This window comes from Cydia splendana, chromosome 18 (assembly GCF_910591565.1).
Source record: "Cydia splendana chromosome 18, ilCydSple1.2, whole genome shotgun sequence".
Classification (NCBI taxonomy): domain Eukaryota; kingdom Metazoa; phylum Arthropoda; class Insecta; order Lepidoptera; family Tortricidae; genus Cydia; species Cydia splendana.
Genome location: NC_085977.1, coordinates 12,079,575 through 12,106,008, shown reverse-complemented (window position 1 = coordinate 12,106,008; position 26,434 = coordinate 12,079,575). Strand labels below are relative to the sequence as shown.

The 26,434-nt window shown below is 37.8% G+C and overlaps 1 protein-coding gene across 1 annotated transcript in view; it reads right to left on the bottom strand.

Annotated features, from left to right (window-relative positions):
* The window catches only part of LOC134799150 (putative epidermal cell surface receptor), a 97,713-nt gene that overhangs the window by 58,129 nt on the left and 13,150 nt on the right, over positions 1-26,434 (bottom strand). Inside the window, exon 2 of the mRNA XM_063771557.1 lies at positions 10,739-10,858. Coding sequence (XP_063627627.1) covers positions 10,739-10,847 — 109 coding nt within the window. The 5' untranslated portion in view covers positions 10,848-10,858. The remainder of the gene's footprint in view (positions 1-10,738; positions 10,859-26,434) is intronic.

Here is a 26,434-nt window from a genome sequence, read left to right as displayed (position 1 = left end):
ATATCTAAAATTCTAACCTTAGTTATTAATTAAAGCCTCGTCACTCTCAATACGCCTCGCCTCGAGTTCGGGTAACTAATTGGGACACGATTCGTGGATTCACGTTTTCGTTGTTTTCGATTAGTTCACGATATTACTAACGAAACAAATGAAACAATGGTTTATTTATATCAAAGATAGTACTCATCGTGGCATAAAAACCGACGGTTGGGTAATAAAATGTTAACAATAAATGCAATGGTTTCTTAACATTTTAAGCTTTCGCGTGGAATGAATAACTATACATACCTACATAATACCATTTCGATTATTCCGTTCTAGAATTGTACTGTAATCGGTAGCAAAAATAGTTGCCTTGATCAAGTTTATGTTAAATACAATTATATTATAATTTTATAGAACAGGAAATTGATTTAAAAAAATATTGATTCAAGCGCATAGTTGACACGACACAAAATAATAAGGAATGTGAATAAACTTCCGTCATGACATTTCTTTAATTAATTAATTATAATATGTTATTGAACTGTACCATCACGCATGCAAAAAATTGTGTTAAAGTAGTCCAAACATTCACAAAATGGGTATTTGTATTATTAGGGTCAAACAGATCACTGTGTTATGTCTTTCCTGTAGACATACACAAGAGTTAAGGGCTATAAAGGTTAATTTTCTTATTTAACCCTTATCCACGTGAAAAGGTCCTCCTTTTATTTACAGAACTATGATAAAATCATTGCTTACACATGCCCACAAGATGTTAACTATTGCCCACAGGAGAGAAAAATGTACTGTTCGCGATAACACACTAGTTTTCTCTCCTGTGGGCAATAGTTAACAGCTTGTGGGCATGTAAGTAATGATTTTATCATAGTTCTTTAAATAAAAGGAGGACCTTTTCACGTGGATAAGGGTTAAATAAGAAAATTAACCTTTATAGCCCTTAACTCTTGTGTATGTCTACAGGAAAGACATAACACAGTGATCTGTTTGACCCATTATATAGATTCGTTTTGTGATATTTTTCGTGTTAAAGATTAAACTAATGTCGTAAAACTATGATGCAATTACACAAACCAGTTTCCCAGGCTAAAGTGCTGCTGCTGCAATGCTGGGAACTGTTGTATTGAGCATTGTCTCTGAAGAATTTAGTTAATTTTGTCAAATACTCGTATCTAGTTACTACAAAATGGGCGCGTGTTATTTGAAGCGTGGCGAATTTTGTATGCCAGACATAGGTACTTAATTGTAACTTTGCCTGACTAATCGACAAGACAAAACAAAGCTCCTCATATTCTATCTAACGACAAGACGTACAAACAACTTTAATATTAAACTGCTGCCTGTTTTAGTATGTATTAATGATTAGTCCTATACTTTTCTGCCTACCACTCGAAAGAGTTGCATTATAACAGCTAAGTTACACTAAACAACTAATTATAACAATCTCAACAAAAGTTATACATACAAGAATAAATCTTCTTAAATAATCACGCAAACAAAAAACTAGTGAAATGTCGCGGTTCGCGCCACTTCCTTATTCCACAACAACATCATGAACGTTGAAACCGCCGTGATGAAGCGATGACCGCCCGAGCACAAAAAACAGAAAATAAAACGAGCCAAAACAAGGAATGCGTAGAGCCTTCCGAAAAAGGCTGCGGTGAAGTCACGACTTCACTATTCTGGCGGTTCCGGCATATTTTTGGGCTACCTCTAATTTTAAAAGAGCGAATGCGCCTTAGTAACCTGAAACAATGTGTTCCCTTTTGAATACAGTGACATTTTTGATACTTTTTTGACCGACACCGGAGCGATTGATCTTTTGATTTTTCTGGGTATTCATTAGACATAGTTACCTATTTTATGTTTGTATAATTATGTGGTTGGGATTTGGGATATTAAGGTATGGTTTAAGAGAATTATACTTGTTCAATCAGCTATAAATGACACAGTTAATGCCATTTTTTACACTTCATTCTCCTATTGAACCAAAAAGCTTGAAATTTGGGGTATACAAATCGACAGAAAACAACGCGTTTAGTAGGTAGTAAAATTTAAAAACTTAAAAAAAATGTTATACAATCATTAGATGTCAAATTATTATGTATTGTGTAAGTATCTATTTGTAATTTTGTCCGCACTCAAAACATTCCAACCTCTCACAAAATGTACACAGTTTTAGTGTAACACGGTTGATTCTTATAAGATTCGTAAGTATAGAGTTACGCAGCGAAGCCAGGTGGTAAAATATTTGGACGCGGCCCGTGGATGTTATCTCCTGAGCCGGTTTGGAATTCTCATTGAGAGCCTTTCGGACCCACGTGCACATTCACTAAAGATTTGTGTGGATTTACCGTTAAATTTTTTTATAGTAAATTTAAAGAATGTGGAAATGATTTCATCATCATGTGGACGTGGGTATATTAATTTAAAAATATATACGTTCATGCGGACACGGATGGTCATGAAACTCATGAATCACGCTCGTGCGTGATGTGGTCATCCTAATTACAACATTAATTAAATATTTAATAATAATTATAATTAAGGCGTAGGGATGTGACGACCCCATCGCCCGCTGGTTTTACCAGTGCAATCAGTCAACGCAGGGCAGCTTGTGGCAAGCTATTGGGGATTAGCGACCCCACGTACCCGAGTGCTCCTGGGGAGTTCTGTTACCCGCAAGGAGGGTGGGTGGGACAGGATTCTCTGCCTCTGGCTTGCCTTAGCCGGCCGGTCAGAGTGGAGTCGTTAGAGCTATAAGCTCCAGGGGTGGAAGTGAAATATGCATAAGACGCGAGTTGGCACAGTGGCTGTTAACAGCCACTGGGTAGAAAGTAGGGCTCGCGGTCGTGTCCGGGTTTCGTGTACACGTGTTCGGTACCCGTTTCCGAACTACACGTACACGGTTTTCTGACCCGTTCTACACGTGTAGTCGTGCACACGTGTAATTAAGATCCGTGTATCCGGGTACCCGTGTACCCGTGTACACGGTGAAACGGACCTTAAATACACGCGGGCCTAACCCGTCCTTGGCGTGTAGCGGAGATTGTAGTAATGTATATATGGATGTTCAATGTGATTGATATGTGTTGTACCAATTTAATTTATTTTTCACCTCAGCAGCTCGAACAAGGGTACTTTGCTAACAGTGAGCAAAATGTGATTTTGTTAAAGGAAAATATATATTCCGTTCGTGGTAGTTTCAGTCAGAGATGGGCAAAATTCATTTGAATGACGAATTACGAATGAGAATTACCAAATCATTCGCGAATGACGAATATTTTTTTCGAATGATCATTCGCGAATAATTTATTCGGCGAATAAAATAGCCAACGAATAAATTATTTGCGAATAATATTGTCGAATAGTTAGCTTACAAAATAACTATTTAGCTGTTTTATATCCCAATAGTAAAAAGAAAATGTTTTCTATCGGTTTATCTGGTTGGTTGATTTGAGGTGTGGAAACTGGGAATACGCCTCATGTATTGGCGGTCACGTGGGGCGAGAACAACTGGAAATACACCAATAATGGGGGTATTCCCGTTTGTCCCCTTCGGGAACATGTGGGAAAAGACACAATCTTTCCCATTTGTCCCCACTTCATTGAAGCAGGGACAAATAGGAACACACCATTAACGGGTGTATTCTTATTGTTACCCGCCGGGAACAGATTGGAATAGGCGCTGCATATAAAACATTTCCATTTGTCCCTCATGTATGGCGTAGGTCACGTGGATAGGGGACAAATGGGATTATATCAATAATGCACCCATTATAACCAATAATGGGTGTATGCCCATTTGTCCCCGCGGGGAACATATAGGAAAAGAAGCCGCATATAAATATTTCCCATTTGTTCCCACCTTATTTTTGTAAGGACAAAAGGGAACACACTATTTTCGGATGTATTCCCATTTGTCCCCGCCGGGTACAGAAGTGATAGGATTTGCATATAAATATTTCCCATCTGTACCCTCCTTATTGGTGTGGGGACAAATGGGAACACACCATTTTCGGAAGAATTCCTATTTGTCCACGCCGCGAGAGACATTTGGGAAAAGACGCTGCATAGAAATCTTTTGTATCGGCACCAAATGGGAACACCAATATCGGGGACAAATGGGAACACCAAAACTCATATAAAACATTCCCATTTGTCCCCGCCTCATGTATGGCGTAGGTCACGTGAATCGGGGACAAATGGGAATACACCAATAATGCACCCATCATTACCAATAATGGGTGAATTCCCATTTGTCTCCGCGGGGAACATATGTGAAGACCCTGCATAAAAATATTTTTCATTTTTCCCCACCTTATCGGGGTGGGGATAATTGGGAACACAATTTTCGGATGTATTCCCATTTGTCTACGTCGGGAACTGATGGAATAGGTGCTGCATATAAATCGTACCCATTTGTCTCCGCCTCGGGGACAAATGGGAACACCAATATCGGGGACAAATGGGAACACCAAAACTCATATACAACATGCCCATTTGTCCCCGCCTCATGTATGGTGTAGGTCACGTGAATCGGGGACAAATGGGAATACACAAATAATGCACCCATCATTACCAATAATGGTCGAATTCCCATTTGTCTCCGCGGGGAACATATGTGAAGACCCTGCATAAAAATATTTTCCATTTTTCCCCCCTTATTGGGGTGGGGATAATTGGGAACACAATTTTCGGATGTATTCCCATTTGTCTACGTCGGGAACTGATGGAATAGGTGCTGCATATAAATCGTACCCATTTGTCTCCGCCTCACGTATGGCGGCGGTCACGTAGGGCAGGAACAAATAGGAATACACCAATAAAGAGTGTATTCCCATTTGTTCCCGCGAGAAACTTATGGGGAAAGACGCTGCATAGAAATCTTTTGAGGTGGGGACAAATGGCAACGCCAATATCGGGGACAAATGGGAACACCAAAATTCATATAAACATTCCCATTTGTCCCCGCCTCGTGCATGGCGTAGGTCACGTGAATTGGAGACAAATGGGAATACACCAATAATGCACCCATTATTGGTGTATTCCCATATTACTAATAATTACCAATAATGGGTGAATTCCCATTTATCTCCGCGGGGAACATATGGGTAGACCCTACATAATAATATTTTACACAAATATCGGATGTATTCTCACTTGTCCCGGCCGGGAACAAATGGGAATAGGCGCTGCATATAAACAATTCCCATTTGTCCCCACCATGGATGGCGACGGTCAGTTGGGGCCTTTCCCAAAATTTTCCTTGGCTCTAAAATACGCTGCAGTTGCATACCTATTCAGATTTGCCATCTGAGTGTGTATTACAAAAATCCTTCGTGTAATTTATTCGAATAATTCATTTCTTATTCGAAATTCTAAACGAATGGTTTATTCGCGAATAATTTATTCGCGAATATTAATCTCACCATAATTATTTAGATTAAAAATGATTCGAATAATGCCCAACTCTGGTTTCAGTAAGCATAACTATCTACTTTTGTATTAAATAATCATTTAGGTTTATATAACACTTTAAACTCTCGCGTTTTGTACACATAATTACACAAACGGGTCTACCGCGATATAATTTCATTGTTTTTACCTTTAATTCCGACGTTTCAGCTGAGTTGCACCAGCTGTGGTCACGGAAAGACTGACATCCCAACAAATGGTAACATGGTGGTGGTGGTATTTAGGTTTACTTTAATTATCAAAAAACTACATCAATGAAGAAACTGAAATACTAACAATGAAGTCAACGGTTACTGAGATATTGTTAATTTTAATCTTATGATTATTGAAACAAATTGTACTTACCTACCTATTATTGACATTACAAATCAATCCAGTAAAACTGCAAAGTAGGTAATCGAATCTTCCTAACCTTCCACATATTCAATCGTATGTCTTCATAGCACGAATCTCCGCTACACGAGAGTGAAGGGTCGAACCGGCGGGTAAATAAGATCCGTTATTTCGTGTATCCGTGTATTCCGTGTACCCGTGTACACGGGTACCCGTGTAAACGTTTCCGAATCCGGGCGGGTTCGTGTAGTTCGGGTTCTTAAGCCCGGCGGGCTTAAGAACACGGGTACCCGTGTCAGCGTGTAACACGTGTATCGGGAGCTCTAGTAGAAAGCGGCGCACACCCCTGAGCCGCTCACACCGGTGTTGCCCTTGAGCCATCCTAGATGTCGCTTTTTGTGGGGGCCCATCCTGTGAGGGCGAGTCACCGTCTGCCGGAAATAAAATTGCATACCGTTTTATTATGCAGGCGTCCGGTTTTTTACCCCATAGCTCAGTACTTAGTCTATCGCTTTCACCCAATAACCTAGTTCATTTTAGATTCCATCAACTCTCAATAGCCTGGCGGGTGCTGCCTCTGCGTGAGCCCCATGACACGGGTAAGGGCAGCATCCGCTCGGTGTACCCCTTACATTTCATTAAAGTGTCAAAAGGGCCTCTACGTGTTGGCTTCGGCTCCGCGCACGCCTCCCAAAGGTCCGGAACACCATTGTTCCGTGATGGGAAAGACATTATAATTATATCAATCAATACTAATTCCTGTCAAAAAGCAGTCACTTTAAATTGACTTCAAGCAATTACAATGCAATATATAATATGTATTTTACATACCGTAAAACCACACGAATACATATAAAATCTTTGTTTAGGTGTGCCTATTATTTGAATGACGCAGTTCTGAGGCAAGATAAACTCAGGCAAAACAAAAGAAAAACATTGGTTTTGTTACCTAATTGTGGACCATAATTGTAGTATTGGAATAGTCCAATACCTAAATCCATAAAGTAGTGAAAACAAAAGACAGCAATACCGTTTACCGATATTCGCACGGCCTCTGCGGGCATAACATTATCCACACTGACCGGTTTGCAAGCAATAAACATACAAGACTGCAAAATTGGTCGCTGACTCATGCGAAACTATACTTTATTTGTTAAATATAGGAATAAAAATGGGTTAGACTGGGGTATTTCACTTACTATGTTTAAAAATCAACACGTTATTATATTTTTTTATGAATTTTTCGTAGGAATGCTTAATTTATGATACTTTGTAGTGTCTATAATAGTCTTTTACGTGTAGATTGCTGTACTACCTACATAATATTTGCACATTAGGATTGGATACCAAAGTAAAGCGACACAAAAAACACTTCCAAGGAATAAAAAAATGGAAGCGGTTCACCTACTTGTCCAGGTAAAGCGGCATTCAAACGATCTTTTCACAAACGGAAATGATTGCACAATACAAATGAACTAAAAGCTTTAACTTGTCCAAATACATACAAGTATAAGGAAACTTTAGTTTCGGTCGTCTACATTTTGTAGGTAATGTAATGACCGTGACCGTACAGCTCGTTGTAATTTTGTAACTCTTTACATGTTACTTTTGTGTACATAATGTGCATAATCTATCCATGTTTTTCTTTATGTTCTATCCATAATTTTTACATGTGAAATGCCCCTATATTAAAGAATATAACTCTGAAAATTAACTGTTAAATCGAGCAAAATCTAAATTTATTTTATGGAAGAGATCCCATAGAGGGATAAGTTCGCCTTTGTTGTATTTAATTTACTCTGTAACTGTTTCTCGTGTTTTTATTTCTACGCGCAATAAAGTATATACATAAATAAGTCATGAAATAAAGTAATTAATCTCACTTATAGGTAGTAAGCTGTTTTTTTTCTAAAGCCACACAAAGACGTCTACCGGCGTATTAACTGCGGTAACAGAATCATCCGCCGACAAAATAAAACAAATATAAAAAAGCGTTAGGCTGCGCTCACACCGGCTCATCGCAAATTAAATATGGAATTTGGGGATTATATGGGCACTTGCTTCGACAAGAATGTACATTGACATTAAATGCCGCTTTTGGAAAGAATCTTTTGTGTCTTAAGATTATTGGGACGAAAATGCCATTTTGGACAAAAACGGTGAGCTTTTACTTTAAAAATAAATTGAATGTTTTTTGGAAGTTTTTAAAATAACCACGAGGATATCAAACACATAGGTACCGTTTCTTAAATGATACAAATAAGTACGTACCTATAATAACTTTAGTACTTAAGTATTTTACGGACAAAAAAACGACATAACATGCGAAAATGTAACATTGAAAAAGAAAACGTGTATTCCCTGCTTTACTCCCATGAGTAATGTAGCAATTTGCTCCCAAAGCCGGCCAAATTAGTCGTTAGATTATAACCGCTAATAGCCGTTCGTCTATTAAACAAGAGCTTCACAAAAACCGAGGAGATTATCGACAGTTCGGCTTGAGCGCGCGTTTGAGTGTTTTGAACGAGGGAATTAGTAGGGTAATTCGCCAGTAACTGGTCACCTGTTAGTAACTAGCCACCCTAAACTAAAAAAACCGGGCAAGTGCGAGTCGGACTCGCGCACGAAGGGTTCCGTACCATAATGCAAAATACGGCAAAAAAAAAAAACGGTCACCCATCCAAGTACTGACCCCGCCCGACGTTGCTTAACTTCGGTCAAAAATCACGTTTGTTGTATGGGAGCCCCACTTAAATCTTTATTTTATTCTGTTAGTTATTGTTAGTTAGTATGTATTCGTTAGTTAGTGTTAGTATTTGTTGTTATAGCGGCAACAGAAATACATCATCTGTGAAAATTTCAACTGTGACAGACGGACGGACGGACGGACGGACAGCGGAGTCTTAGTAATAGGGTACCGTTTTACCCTTTGGGTACGGAACCCTAATGAATTCTATTCACCAATAAACATAATTCATTTTAGTATAGGGTGGCTAGTTATTGAACGCTGTCCAGTTATTGAAACCTTATGCTAAAATGAATTCTGTTTATACGTGATTAGAATTCCTTTTTAGTTTAGAGTGACAAGTTATTGGCCGGTGGCCAGTTACTGGCATATTACCCTAAGTACCGTCAGCATCAGTAGCGAATGAAACAACGCACCAAATGTATCTGCCAGCCTTGAATACTTTTCCAAATAAAAATAAATCTAATCTAGTATCTCTACAGGTCTTCTCCTTCTACCTAGCGTTGTCCCGGCTTTTGCTCTACAGGTCTCGTTCAAAATTATTTGCTACAGGCTAATTATTCTACATATAATGACATGTCTCGTTTTGTTATTCTATTTAGATATGATAGATACTTAATTTGGATGCGTAGTCTGATCCGTTCCTTTCGATGCCGACTGTACTGAGAATAGCAGTCTAAATCCTTTAAACTATATTATATACCACTCCAAAAACAGCAGCAAAATTACCAAAAACCTGGATTCCATCTTATTCTTCTTTTTGCGACAGTCATTTTGATAATTCCCTCACCACCTCATACAGATGGCTAAAATCACAAGTATCAGAACCCTTTTTTTGCCGTAGCCGGATAAAAACAGATGCCAAAACGGTAGCTTTTCCCGTTCACCGTACATGACCAGACTTTCGATCCACCTAACTGTCCAGGTCATCGCCCCCATCAATCAGAACGACATTAATATCTACTACTGTACTTAGTAATTAATTAGGCGTAATCACATTTAATGTTGTTGACGGCGTTGGAATGTTGTTTGTCAGAGATGCAATGTTAAGATGGCCTTAATACTTATGTGGCTGTATGATATGCTATGGACATATAAAACGAAATTTTATATCCAACTAGCTTTTGCCCGCGACTTCGTCTGCGTGGAGTTAGTAATTTGGGTACCTTATTTTTTATCCAATCGGCTTTTTATCGATTCCCCATACAAACTTCCACCCCCCTTTTCACCCCCTTAAAAATGTCTTCCCTTCTGTGATAAAAACTACCCTATGTCCTTCCTCGGGATTCAAACTATCTCCATACCAAATTTCAACAAAATCGGTTCAGAGATTTAAGGGCCCAGCCACATGTCAGCGGCACAGAATAAATAATTGTACAAGGTACAGAAGACTCACTCTCTAACAAAACGCGACTTTTACGATCAGCACAGATATAGACGCGCGGCTTATGGCTTTCCTCAAAATTGGGGCCGAACGGATGTAGCAAAGCGACGAAATCGCGAAGTGAGCCACGCCTGTCAGCGGTGCGACGCCGCCGCCGCCGAGCGGCGCCGCAAACCGATCTGCGGGTTCGCCCGCCGCACAGACAGACACACTTTCGCATTTATAATATTAGTATGGATACCTCACGATACTATTGAGAAATGAAACCCGTCGGATATGATGGTCGTTCTTGTCTACGTGACAGCGTGATAAAACAGTGTCCGTTACTTTCTATGCCACGGTGTAAAAGTGACAGTTATTTTATCACGTGGATAAAGATGGATAAAGCCATCCATAATACGCCGGCAGGCGGCCTAGCCAAGATGATAATCGTTTGCAGAAAACGACGCGAAACGCTATTGTCTCTCTACGACTCTTAAATATTAGTACGATAGAGATAGATCAAGTCAAAAAGTCATTTATCAAAAAGTCAAAGAGCTGGCGCAAGATGGGAAACGCTGGAAGATATCAAGATACTCCACCGACAAGAGAATAACTCTTAAGTTAATGATGATGATGAGAGACAGATAGCTAGCGTTTCATTTCTCTGCGAACGATTGTCATCGGCTGGCATCGAGAGGCTAGGCCCCATAGAGGACAACCGGCGGACATATGAAAAAAAATCGTCCAAGCTGAAACTGACACGCTTCCCTCGCATTTTGCGTTCGCTCGGTCAATGAGAAGATGTGACTTACTTAATTCAGAGTCGCAGTCCGTGTACTCGCGGTTGCAGTCGACGGTGTAGGCGTGCGCGCTGGCGAGGACCAGCGCGCACAACAGCGCTGCGCGCGCACACATAGCCATCACCGCCACATCTGGAACAACATATCGGTCATTAGGTCTATGAAAAATATCACGAAAAGAAAAAGGATTTATTTATCTGTCTCTGCCCATCCTTGACAGCTTTCCTCAGAAAATTAATAAGTATAGGGGGTTGTACAAAAAAGGAGGGCACAGTACTTTAAAGTGAGCGTGTGACTCCCCTGGAGTTGTAGGCGCCATTGGTTACGGTTCCACAGAATAGACTGTTCTCCAGAACTCCAGAGCGGGCCATAATCCATATTCATCATACCTCTCACGGCTACTTTGTCTCGCTTAGGGCCACTTGCACCACTAACACGGGGATAAGCGGTTAAACCGTTAACCCAGTGTCAAATTGTACTGGTAACCATGGTAGCCCCAGGTTTAACAGGCCCTTAGAAGCGTATTTTCGATGAAGAATTAAGATTAAAAGTGACAGCTAAAAGGGCAACCTCGAGTGATACATTTATTTCGCAGCCTAGTAGGTGACACAAGCTGAGACATGACGGATAGGCAATAGGTTTGTGTGTTAATTAGGGTGACCTATTTATCTACACGATAGATAATATAAATCACTACTAAACAATACCTTGTCAATAACATCTTTGGCATTATCGCTGGGACAAAGGTTTATGGATAGAATACAATGAACAATGAAATTGGCCAATCACAAACATTAATTGTTTTGCAGGCCGATTTTAGTTACGTGCTGTGGTAGTAAGTAAAATGTTGTTAGGTAAAGGGATTTAAATATGTATTATTTTAGATTTAAACAAAAACACCATGTTCTAATGTGGTGTTTGAGTAAACTGATCATGCTGCAATGCGGAGCAAAAATATCATGCATCATACAGAGAGAGCCACTTCACAAGGGTTTAAGGGTAGGCGAAAGCGGGGACAAACGTAAACGGCGGGTGGAAAGTAATTGCTCTGTAGGTTTATCTAATAGTCAAAACACCACTCCGCTACTATTAGGTGATAGCCGGTGGCGCCCCCTTCACTTGCATTCAGTAGAAACGTAAGACGCAACGTTATTTTTCGAATCAAAAGTAGGTATTGTATTGTAAGCTCTTGTCTATCTATGTTAAGAATCCTGAGTGAATATTTAGTCGTATTTTTGCATTTTTTTCGAGAACAATCATTTCTGCTCTATACATATAGTACAACCAAGGTTTGAACCCACGATATTTGACCACTAGACACGAATGATATGAAAGGTTCTTAGTGATATCAGTAGTCAACATTTATTTTTTAGAGTGTAAAGGTTATTTGATCTAAAAGTAAGTAAAGCGAGACTGCTACTTCGTGGTCGTAAAAGGGTCACTGTGGTTTGTTTTATTGAGAAACGCTCCGACCGCTGGTGTCAATTGTTTGTTTTGACATAGTTTTAGTTAAGCCTAACATGGAAACATAATACGATTTAGCACCATTTGACGAAAAATAAAACCTTTACTTTGAATTTTTTTATTGCATAATTTATCCTGATGACGTAAATTATAAAACAAGCACATCTACCTCATCATCATCATCATCATATCAGCCAGAGGACGTCCACTGCTGGACATAGGCCTCCCCCAAAGAGTTCCACCCGCATCCAGCGGACTCCTGCGACCTCTACCTACATCTACCTAAATGTTTAATATTAAATCGTAAAGATAACAATCTGCATAAGTAGTGCGTAATATAATCTTATAAAGTTTATATTCCTATTGCCATGCTTTTAAGTAAATTAAACACAGATAATATAAATTTATAGCATACAATTACAAACCAATAAAATAAACTATTATTGAACTAGTGGTTATTTTAATGAGCTATTTACTTATTAAAAGTATAATTAAATTAAGAATGGTGCTTTTCCTGCGCACACTTCATAATGTTTCCGATGGAAAACCGACCGACTGACTGACCTGACTGTCGTGTGACTCAGTATTCCATTTTCAAGACTTAAACCGTCTTTTAATAATTTATTATGAATGTTTTTCTTTTCTTTTAATTTACAGCATTAGTGCCACCGCAGCGTTCCAGGCAATAAACTTTTTTCTTAATGACGCAACATTCAGGAAATTTACGGTTTCTGGCTATTCGTTGCCGGAAGACCGGCAAAAAATGAAGAATTGTCGCCACATAATATGTAATATGTTGTGCCAGTTCGGACTGTTACGTAACGAGCATTGTTCGCGTGCCAGCGAATTGTATTGAAATTAGTTGTCGCTTTCGCACAAGGTCGGGAAGTCCAATTGATTTCTACTGTCGTAGATTATTGAACCTCTTGTATATACTACCTATGTACTTACTTGTTATATTGACTACGATCAATTATTAGAAAGTATAGGTACAGTACAGTAGTACAGGTACATATGTATATGGAGTTTGGACTACGAATAAAATCCATTATGCACTACCTATGTATTTCCACTTCATATGTATATCTAATTACTCTATAGATGCAGCTCATGCAAAATTAAACGTACTTATCTACATTAGATATGTACCTACATAATAACTTTATATATTAAAATCTAAAAAAAAAATCCGTGAATTAAACTTAAATATAAACTAACTGATTTAAATAAACTAAAACCACAAATAAATTAAAATTAATACTTAAATAAAAGTAATCTTTGGGAATGGAAGACATGCTTATCTAATCATAATAATCTCGAATGTTTTAATAACACGTGATTTCTCAGCACTCTCAGCAGTTAATTCCAAAAGAGCACACTCAAACGTAATTGTTGCTTTGTTTTTGTTAATTGCCGGGTTCCCCCATAACTCTGAAGACAAAAACCCCAGACACGGTCCTTCAGAATGACAGTTCGTCTCGACTTAAACAAAAAGATTATTAAGGCTTACACATTGTTGCTGCTACGGCAACACTCATAAATCCGGTGATTAAGGCAAAAAAAGCGAACATTCAGCCACAATGTCTTTCAACGAAATGCCGCTAAAGATTTCAAAAGATACTTATTATAATGTTTCACATGCTATTCATCATAATTTCATGGATCGGAACTAACGGCTTAACCGGGTAACTGTTCCAGTTCTTAGTAATTATTAGCGTCGGTTTAAATGAGTCATTACATCAATATGAATATTATTAAAGAACTAGGACGTTTGCAGATATAGTTAATATTATGTTGTAGCTAATACATTTTAGTTTAGTCCACCCTTCCTTCTGTCTAGAGTCTGTGCGGAAAAAGAAGAGTCGTGGAATATATGGGGCCCAATACATTCCACGACTCTTCTCTTTCCGAACAGAATCTATGTATTTAGGTAGTAGGTATCCCCATATTTCGTAGATTAGTGACTATAATAAGTAGGTAAGAATTTAAAATTTACAAAAAGCGTGTATTATTTACCATATTTTTTTCATTACAATTGCAAGTTTACTGAAGGGCTAACTCTTTGATATCACCGTAAGAAATAACAATTAAAGGATGACTCACGCTAGACTGGGCCGAGGCGTCCGACATGTCATTTTCTATGACGGCTGATCGGTGATCACGTGGTGCTTTCATAGAAAACGAAGCGTTGGAAGCTCCGGCCCGGCCCCGACCCGGTCTAACGTGAGTCATCCTTAAATGGTTATCGTTATGTAAGCATTATAAGATCGAAAAGCCACTTTTCGCTGAATTTTCACGGTGCACATGACATTCCTAACTATAAGTGACAGAATTGAATTATCTTCGTTAAAATTACCGGCAGCAGCGTGAAATCGCAGCAGCTCCGAACCAGGTCGATTTCTTCATACTTCCCATGCCAGATGCAAGTGACATACGGTCGCTATTGTCTCAGTTAATAGTAGGGCTATTACTGTTCTTTATGCGACCAAACTTACGATATGACCAGCAACTTTGAATAAATCTAAGGCTAAGGAACAATACGTGGCCACAATGACATTTTCACCTCTAGTTTTGTAGTGTTCTAGTATGTCTTATAGTGAATAACAGCGCTGTAACTTTTTTTTATTAGCCTACTTTGGTGCCCCACTGCTGGGCAAAGGCCTCCCCTAGTTTTCTCCACTCGACCTTGTCATCGGCATTTTCCCACCATTTGGGGTATAACGCGTCCAAGTCGTCTCGCCATTTCCTTTTCAATTTCGCACTATTACTTTAAGATATTGATTAAAGGGAACAATGTCAACGGAATAATTGAAAGGTTATTTTACTGATGCTGATAAGTTTTTTCAAGTGCACCGTTAAAGGAAAATGTAGTGGATATTTCGTATTTGTAATATCATGGATATTGGCGACGTATAGTACGTATATAGCTCCTAGCTCCCATTAACACAAGGTGAAAGGTTAGAAATTTAAGCCCTGCATAGAAGTAAGTTTGTATACAAAGGTGCTATGCGAATAGTACTTACCTATACCAATAGGTAACCTATAACTGACTGTACGTCAGGAAGTCTAGCAACTTATCTATCATATATGCTGCATTAGTAGGTAGCTATTAAATAACATGTCGTCAACCACTTATTACTTGAATGCAGATCAGAGCATTTACAGTTCCTCAGGACGGATATGAGCGCGTGCGAGCACTGCAATTAACTACACTGTCCAACGCTCTAGATACAAAAGGCCCTATGTTAATAGAACAATTATGACATTCGAAGCCTTTGGTATTTGCAATCTAATCGCTTCGACTATAGAGGCGAATCATTGAGAACAGTTCTGTTACCATAGGAATAAGAGTGAATATCGTGTAATTAGATGTAATTGGTTATTGAGAAGGATTGAGTACGTGGTAAAAGGTCAAGTATAGGTTACGATAGGTACTTAAGATCTGTAGGTGTCTTAGAAAGATGTTGCGGGAAATGGACAGTTAAAGTTTGCACCTGACATATTGCTGCACCCCAGAGGTGCAGAGGCCAGAGCGCCTTCACAAGATCGCGTTATGCCTTCCTATCTTCAGCGACCCTTCTGGCTTGTACAAGTAGCTCGCCCTTACCGGGCCGGATATGACACGGGCGTCGCAAATTTAGTCGTGTGATTAATTATGTTAATTCCTATCACTGAGTTTTATTTGTTCATGCATAACTCACTGGTAGGAAACCAAGAAAGTAACTACATACATATCACGCACGTTTAATTTGGAGAATATCGATTTCTTTTGAAGTGAAAACTTTTTTAGCGGCGCTAGGTACTTTTTGAGGTGGGGAAAAAATTATAAACTCGAGACAGCGTAAGTAGGGCATGCAGTACCGGTCCCGGTACCAAGAATTTCATTTCCCGGTTCTGGGCATGGCCGGAACCGGGATTCCCGGTTCTTCCCGGTTCTCAAGGCATCTTATGATAATTTGCAAGAAATTGTTTGCGTTAGCGTACAAACTTTATAAATGACTGATTTTCATATAAACAATTGCGGAAGTATTAATAAATGACTAATTTTATTTAAAAAAAAGACACTTTACATGGCTTTCCAACCTATTTTACGAAATGTATGTAACCAGCATAAAAGTAAGGTAAACGTACTAGTGCTCGTCAGGCTAATGCCCAATAGATGACACCTTGTTGTCATCTCTATTGACAATGACTTAAGTTTCAAGATGACATGTAGGTACTGGAACCGCGTCCAGCACCAGTATGTTTACCTTACTGAGCGATGTTTCAGTAAAAACAAAATTGAAATAGAAAACTTGGTGAATTTTTACAATTTACCATTATCCGTAATATCGATTGAAAATATTGGAATGCCTACTTTACTAGGTTAGTTTGTTGGGTTATTTGGGTCTCCCATTTCACATCACTATTATTTAATGTCCCGAGCTAAAGTACTAAAACATTACTACTATTGAAATGGGAATAAATAGTCATATGATGAGAACCGGGAAGTACCGGTACCGGGTCTTCAGTACCGGTTCTTTTGACACTATAAAATTCCCGGGAATTCCCGGGAATTTGAGAACCGGGAATTCCCGGGAGCATGCCCTAAGCGTAAGGCGATCACGTGACCGTAAGATTTAGATGGCATTTAAATCAATAAAGAAAAACTCAATGACATTACATGAAAAAGGTTCTCATCTTGTACGGGTTGAAATACGAGGATCTCACAGTTACATTCTAACTTTATATCACTCAAATATAATTCAATAAAGCTACATCTTGATGAAATCGCTAATAAAAGTGAACTCTAGTACTGGTGAATTAAACTCAAAATATCATGACCAAAAATATATTTAGATGCGAGGTCTGCAAGGTAACTTTACAATTTCTATTCGAATTTTAAACAATTAACGCTACAAATTTGAATTTCTAATTTTAAACAAGCTCACTGACCAGCAATTTCGGAACTAAAGTTTTTCAATAGAAAGGAGGATGGGTCAATTATACATAGTGCTGCAGACATTTTGGACTAGTCATTGAGTTTTCACTTCTGTCGGCACTCCCGGAGTGCAACCCGTTGTTTTTTGTAGGTAAGTACGTCCTAATTAATTTCCCGTAAGTTTTCTGTGGGATATTATTTTCGCATAGAATTTGCCAGATTTGTATTGACTTCGTTGCAAAATTAATTATAAATATATTGTTTATACCAGTAGGTATACCCACTAATTAAATTATTTACTTTCATTTTCTAAATTATGAGTAATTATCGAGAAAAAACTTTCGTTTTCTGTGTCTTATGCCGTTGCATTGGCCGAATAACGTCAAAACATGATAAAGCCTGCTTGCTTGCCGGTGCTTGTTTTTTATTCAATATAAGTATTCAATATTCATAAGTAGAGCAATATTCTATAGGGCGCGGGTAACGCAGACATAGAGAATACGGTTAAAAAATGTACGAATATATTCTACTACACTAGACAATTATAGATATTATACATAAGAATGCACAAAAAATCTGTTTGTAATAATCTTCAGTTTATTTATTTTTAATTTAATTATTTATATCCATACCTACTGTATTTTACTTGGTATTGTTAATACGTCAGAAATCAGAATCGATATACCTAACTGTACCCACGTCGCGTTTGAACAAACCTCAAACTTTCCCACACTACAGTTTTTCTCACCTCAATCGGTCACTGGTTTCGTAACCCATTGTGTGCTGTGAGACGTAATCAATTTGAATTTAGTCGTTACTGCCTAGTTTTGGCTTGAACTACGATGTTTGTTTCATGGATGTTGTATTATATGAGACGAAATGGTGCAATGTTCGAACATAGAAATAGCTAATGAGTAATGACGAAGAATATTTAGTAATACAGTAGGTAAGTACATCAGACAGATGGAGAAATGTGTAAGTAATCAAATACTTAACCTAAGAAAAAATGGAATTATTTTGTGATTTTTCTACTTGCAGTACCTACTGTTTCTTGTTCGTAGTGTTGTCTAGTGTGTTATCCGCGTAACCCACTAACACCAAATACCTAAACCTAGGATACAATGTAAACTTGCACAACTGTTTTTTTGTTTTTTGTTTTTGTTTTATGTGTTTTTGTTTTTGTTTTTAAACTGTTTTTAAATAGTTATTTGTCACCATGAATTTATGAACTGACGACGTTGCTCCAAGTGTCCGGACTGGCAAGATCGTAAAAATGTAAAACCCGGATCCTCATCATACCTACTTCTTTTTTTTTTGTGGCATGTCAGAAAATTTAGATATTTTCACCAGCACGGATGCAATGCATCAGGTTAATGAGTATTAATTGCTATTAAATGAAGAATACTTCATTTTGTTCCTAATGACTAGTTACTTAGGTCAGTACCCTACAGCTGCATCAAAAGCATCTTCGCTTTAATTTTATTTTCCGGCGCTTACTTTTCTTTGACATGACAGGTGATCACGTGATGCTTTCTATAGAAAAAGTTGCCCCGGATGCTTCGGCCCGGACACGGCACGGTCTAGCCTGAGTCATCCTTAAGATGCAACCTCAAAGGATGCAACGTACCTATTGAGACGTAATACTTGATAAGAAATACTCTGTATTACTTACTCGACGTTCAACACTGATGACGGAAAAACGTAAATACAACACGTAATAATGGCACGCTCCATTAACTGGTGATTGACACTGAGGGCCTACCGCGAAAATCGTAATTTCGTTATCTACCTTTCTATCGCTTATTTGAGTGATAGAGAGGTAAAAAGACGAACGATCGATCCAAGGTGATTCGCAGTAGGCCCTCAGGTCATTGAAATAGCTTCTCGTGTTACCGTTGTTCCTGTGCAGAGCCAAAATGTCGAGTTGAGATGCTCTTAATCCTAATCCACAAAGCACACTCTATTTAATGGGTACACGGAAAGAACACATCTAGTATTTTTTTGTTAATAAGATTTTAATCTCTAAATGTAGAGCTCCCAATGAACTACTAGTTACAGCTTCTGTTACCTCTGTAATCATAAATATAACTCCTTTTTACTCACTTTAAAAACACCTTCATTATGTACATACATAGTTCCTTTCAAACCGCGATAACTCAAATTGTTGTCAAAGTGACTAGACATGTTCTTTTCGTGTATATTACCCTTCACTTGGCCTCTCTTGGATGAATGCTGAATTTTCAACTAAGTATAGTAATCCTACTGTATAGGGTCTAAGTGACAATCGTTACTTACAGAAAAATGTAAGGACATGATTACGTGACTTTTCCTTTGCATATCTCATCTTGATATATTTTTCTTTTCGATAGGCGTTTGTCGATTAAAGTAATGATTGTTATCTTGGCTATCTATAGCTAAGGTATTGTGTACTTAAAATATACTGGTGATAAAACTATGCACGGTTGGTAAACATAATATAAAGAGATTTTTTGTGAATTTAATTAAGAAAAGAAATATAAACACACTTTTTACAAGTGCTCCTGCAAAATCCTACACATTTTGGTTCCAAACTATTTTAGTTTCTTGGTGATGGTCAATCATTTTCTACTTGTTGACGGGCATGAACCAATATGTAATCTTCTTCTTATGGTGCCATATCCTATCGGATGTCGGCGATCATCATGCGAAAGTTTTCTCTGTTCTTTGCCGTTCTAGAAAGAGTGGCGGCGTCCTTGGTACCGGTCCAATCCCTAATATTTTGACTCCATGATGTTCTACGTCTTCCTATACCTCTTTTACCTTCTATTTTACCTTCCATTATATGTCTCAGTATGTTGTATTTACTATTTCTATAGATGTGGCCGAAGTAGGCTGTTTTTCTTCTTTTTATTGTTAGCACTACTTCCATTTTCTTATTCATTTTGTTTAATACATATTTCTTTATTAGATACTTTGTCCACCCAAGATATTTTTAACATTCTTCTATAAAGCCACATTTCGAAAGCATTTAATTTTTTGATTAATATGTAAGTATATGTACATGTATGTACATGTATGTATGTATGTATGTATGTATGTTTGTTTTTGATTATATTTTTTAATATGTAATAAAAATCAAAAATTGTTGCTTGCAATAAATTATAGGTACAGCCTGTTTACCTATGTTAAGTATCAAAGTATTGTTTCATTATCTGGTGTACAGCAACCACGGTATTTATGCCGCGTTATTTCGCTAAGTGTCAAAATCGTCAGATCCCTATCCGAGCCGGCCATTGAAGAGAGCAAACGGAGCGCAACTGGCAACTGACTTGCGAAATCATCGCATTGTGTCTACATCTGTAGAACACAAAGGATATTAACCCTTACGTATCTATATTTATAAGCTAAATTCGGATTGAAGAAGCGAGAGGAAACCGCAAAAAGTTTCGTGCCAACTGTTGTTAAGAAAACCTGTATGGAGCGAGTTAGGTTTTTATGGTTGATAGGACGTTGCAACGTTCTGAAAGAAGCGTCCTAATGCCATTCCTAGTGATGTGTCGTTACGTTAATATTTCCGGGAATACTTCTGCATATTTTCTAGTGAAGTCGTAAAAAAATCGATATTTTCTTAGTTTAATACTATAACATTGTTTAGGTTAAGTAAGTAGGTATGCGTGTTTCCTATTGGCAAAGTTGTAACTTTTTACATACTCGGCAGTTTGCCTTTCAATATGACGGAATGTTAATTCGTGCAGTAGATAGAATAATTTTAGGAAGCAGAATTGTATATCTACCTACCTACTAAACAACATTTTACAACAGCTGTCACGTCTTTACGTCCTATGTTTCTGGCGTGCCAAATTGCCAATATTGTCAGTATTGCCCTAAAATACTAATAAGTCTATTAATAATGTTTATTTCCGTTGTAAGCCATGTGTAGGGACACGCCTAAGTTTAACAGAGCCAAATAAATATTCTTACCTAAACTGCAAGAAATGTATGTAAAGTATTAAAAAATTTTAATATACCTATACCTATCTATTTTTTAGAATTAGCTTACTCGTACCTAAACCATTTCCCAACAGTCCCGGCAACATTGCAACGGTAACTAAACAATCACATCACTATAAAGATATTCCTAAACTTTTAGTGAAAGATAATTATGTGCAATTGCGTCAAAATACTTCGAAATGTTCGACTAAACACCAGCACTTAATTGTTCTAAAGCAATTAAAGTTGGTGTCGAAAATGTTAACGGTTAATTACAAAAAGGTCAATGGAACATCTTCAATTTAACGATCAATTAATATGTGACGTTCCACGGCAAAAGGTACCTTATGGCGGCTGGCGCTTACGTCGCATAGCGCCGCAATAATATCGGAGCGGCGTTAATAATAGCGTAAACGCCAACCGCCGTAAGGTACCTTTACCCGTGGGACGTCACATATTGTCTGCTGCACTGCATGTTGCATATACTTACTGTAGGTACATGAAAAATCTAAAGACTTAACTGCGTACCTATGAAGTTACCTATTTAAAATTGCAATAACAATTTATAAACACTTATTATCAACTTTGCTAATAATCAATCCAATCGGAACAAGGAAGCTAGCTAGCTTGTAAACTGTTGAAAAGAGGCTGTGAAATTAATTCAATAAAAGTCTGTATAAATAGATTGGCCATGAACTCCATTTTAATAACGGAGTATAATATATACATATATGTATTTATAACCTGTTACTAACAATGAAATTAAGCTTCATTCTAACGCTATTATGTACGCTTGAGTAACGCCAAGTTCCCATCCTCAAAAGAAGATCACCAATGCTCAATTGTAAACGTTATCCCGTTGCCTTAAGGCTTAGGAATGGTCAATGAATTATACCGTCGATAGTACTAACAGCATCAGACGTAACTGACCTTTGATAGACCTTATCACGTCGCATTAAGGTTTTAGGTTGGTCAATGTCGTCAATAGTTGCGCAGGCGACTGGCCTTGAGCTTAGCTAGCCGGGGGTCAGCTGGGTCGGCTTTGGAAGCTCGTCTTCGTGTGAATATGATATGTGACGTTCCACGGGAAAAGGTACCTTATGAGGGTTTCTAGTTTCGGAGATATGAAATGTTTTGTAAAGAGGTGAAAAAATGCTCAATTTTTTTTTATTGTGTGATCTGAAACCTTAATGCGTAACGTTTGTTTACCTGTTCTTATTTTTGTTATAAGTTAGTTATAAGCCTAGTAATGTCGTCTCAGAGTTTAGTAGAAAAGGTACCTTATGGAAAAAAGATTGAAAATTCCCAAAAAAACTAGTCAATACGGGAAAAGAAGTTTCGTAGAGAACTGTATTAGCATTCTGCAAAACTAATTTGATAATTTCAGTTCTGGTTGGGGCGCCTCGCAAATATTATAACCGTACATCGACCGACATCACAAATCCAAGTAGCCTGCTATTATACCAAAGTTACTCTCGTCAAGTCTTTCTTAACTAGAATAATCTTCATTTGGTTTGGTCGCATGCAGTAAATCAGCCATTGGTTTGCTGAAAAATGCCAATACCCGACGCATTACCTTATGGAATATCTGAGGTCATTGAACCTCAATGCCGCTTATCTTCAATAGCAACCGAAATATATTATTGATAAGAAATAGACGATTTATACCATCTTAACCCCAAAATATTATTAGTTTATCCTAACTGTTCCATCATCATCATGTAACTTAATCACAAGGTACCTTTTCATTACATACAAATTATTGGTCTTTTTTAAGATTATTATGACGAAGAACTAATTAAATTTGGGGCAGTTTAATGTAAATTAATATTTTCTATTCATAAAAGATAAACTGTAATATGATTGATATTTTGTAGTGATGTATTATTAGATTTATTTCCATAAGGTACCTTTTCGTAAATGTATGGAGCAAATACTGTTATTGTTATGTAAGTTTAAAGTGGCATAAGGGGTTAAATATAGTATTTAGTTGGGGTTTTAGGATTTATTTCATTTGAATGACAGAATTTCTTTCATATGTGCTCAGAAAAATTGATTGTGTGTCACATTAAAAGTAAAAATATTCAATTTTGTGATTTTATATGAAAAAGTCAGAAAATACATTTTCACCTCTAAATCGGTATTGTTTTTTGCTTAAACTGTCTGTCAGTGTCGTTTTCTAATAGATAGAATTTAAATCTTGAGAGCTCATTGCAATCAATCGTGAAAATGAAATAAAACTTTATTTTCAAGAGATTGGCTAGTATACACATAAATCAGTCGATATCAAAAGTTTCTATTTGCATTACAGAACAAGTCGCAATATTTTTTTAATCTCACATATATAAGGTATTATTATTTGTAGTCAACTATGTAACTTACTTCAGGAACATAGTTTTTTAGGCGGCTAAACTTAAAACTTCTCTATCGTAAAGTTGCTAATTTCACAACATTATTTTCAAAAAATCATATCTCTGTAACTACGCAACCTAGAAGGTTGATCTTTTGTGTTATCGATAGCTTATTTATTGTAGATTACTGGGGTATGCATAACTCCATACCCGCCATAAGGTACCTTTGACCGTGGGACGTCACATATTATGTTGAACTTTTAGTCATTCATGGATGTATACAAAGAGCATTTTGAAATTTGCTGTCTGCTTTGGATCTGGAAACTAGGTTGGTATACTTAACTGACGGGAGGTTATACGGAGACCACCATAGATTTATAAGGCATAGATCGAGTGTTCGTACATCCCTAGTGAAGCCATTTCAAGTGCGACGTCACGTCGCACTCGTGTCACCGTATTCGAACGGCCCTGGCAGTACTCAAGGTCACGTCGGTTTGTGTACACCTCCCGTTTAAAAATCAAAAACACAGGAAAAATGGTTGTTTGTGCATTGAATGGGTGTCACAACGCATCATATCATAAAAACAAACCGACTTACATTACATTTCACGCGAAAGTATAGAGTTTAATGTGATATTTTTACGTAATCGTAACTACAAAAATCCAATGTTTCGTCAGCCGCCATTTCTTCTAAATGTTGCCAGTGTAGTGAATATTTTTTCCTCCAAATGGGACATGACGTCTACATTTTAAAATAAATACGCTCAATTGAATTTCATTGTACTGAAATTAATAAAATTATAATTAAGTTAATTATTTAGTTTTTTTTCTTATTTTTATTATCTGTAATGTTCGCTTCAGTTTTCTGACTGATCTGCTTCTTTCTGCGAGATGGAAGAAAATAATTAGACTAAATCGGAATGACGCAATCATGGTATAATAATATACTCCGCCTGGTACTCCATTCCCGTCTTTTCTAGGTCACCTAACTGACACGGGCCTACGTCATCATGCGACAGCGCTATATGATAATATGCGATAGCGCTACATATAGCGGCCATGTTGTTGTGACGTAGGCCCGTGTCACTCTGGGAATGGAAGACCATGTTTTATTAGACTATGGACGCAATATGGAAACATTGGAAACCGACTAAACACAGTCGAATATGCTTTGTCATATTTAAATTTATTCTTATTATTTTATGCACATTTATTTTGTTGAATAAAAAAAATAGTAAAAACTTATCAGCTATTTATTTAAACCTTATTTCACAAAGTACAGAAATGCAATAAATCCCAAAATAAACAAAAAGCTTTTGCTACAAAATCGAATCTACACACTTCCAAATTATTAATAACCAAGGGTGGATGTTGTTAAAATTCCCCTACTTTGAGAGATGTAAATGAATACTGGCAACATATTTTGTATATATGTGTGTGTTTGCTGAGCGTAAAACACGAGCGTCGCACGCACACATCCATCGTATTTCGGCTTCACTTTTGGCAGGTTCACCGTATGGGAAGTATCTGTCTATGCGTTATTAGTTTAAGGAGACCACAATCATCTGTGTATTTATTCACTTAAATAAACGTATTCTTTCCACTTAAATACACATATCTTTCCTTACGGCTATTTTCTGTTCACAACATAAATGATTGAATAAAGCTACCTATTTTAAAACATTGAGCTAAAGGTATACCTATTACCTATGACCTCAACTGAACATAATAATATACAATTACAGTAAAGCTCAACCGGAGATTTTAGAGCATCACAGACAAATCTATGTATGTATAGGTAATCTATGGATGAGCTTTACTATAATTGAGGTCATAGGTATAGATGGTCAAGCAAATCTTGTCAGTAGAAAAAGGCGCGAAATTGAAATTTTCTATGAGACCATATCCCTTCGCGCCTACATTCTATTGACAAAATCTGCTTGACCAACTTTAGGTAGTTACACACATAAAACTTTGAGGAAAGTTTTAATAAACTTTCGACGGTTATAAATTTTACATAATCTACATGTAGCGTCATACACTATTTTTTTTACACGACTGCCCAAAATTTGTTACCTACTTACATCAAAGCTCATTATCATTAAGCCAACGACATGAACGACATTCATTTGTCATAACCACATGTTACTAACGGAAAGAGGTGTATGCTTTTCGCTGATGACATTGTGCTTGTGGGTGAAGACGGACTCGAGGTGCAGTGCAGACTTGAGAAATGGCGGCGAAAACTGGAGAATGTTGGCCTGAAGATCAGTAGATCTAAAACTGAACATATGTTCTGCGATTTCGGCGGTCTCTCCAGTTTCGATGCCATGGCACTCGATGGCGTTACGTTGCCGGTCTGCTCCGACTTCAAGTACCTCGGTTTGCTGGTACAGTGCGATGGCGATATTGACCGTGACGTGAAAAACCGGATTAGCACAGGATGGATGAAATGGCGACAGGCCACGGGAACCATTTGCGACGCTCGAATGCCTGCTTCTTCGATTGAAGGGTAAAATTTATAAAACCATCATAAGACCTGTCGTCATGTATGGATCAGATTGTTGGGCCCTAAAGGTGACGGATGAGAAGAGATTGCATGTAGCGGAAATGAGAATGTTAAGATGGATGTGTGGTGTGACAATAATGGATAGGATAAGAAATGAGTATATAAAAGGAAGCCTGAAAGTTGCACCCATAGTAGAAAAAGTAAGAGCGAATCGCCTAGCGTGGTACGGTTATGTGATGCGGAGGGATGAAAGTCATGTGACGAGAAAGGTATTACGAATTATGAATGTGGAGGGAATTTACGGGAGAGGAAAACCGAGGAAAAGGTGGATGGACTGTGTGAGAGATGATATGAAACGAACGCAAGTGAATGATGAGATGACGGGCGAGAGATGTATGGAAGAAAAAGACATGCTGCGCCGACCCCAAATGAATGGGATAAGGGCAAGCGAATGATGACCAACGGAAAAAAAGGGTGCGTTAACCAAAAACCTA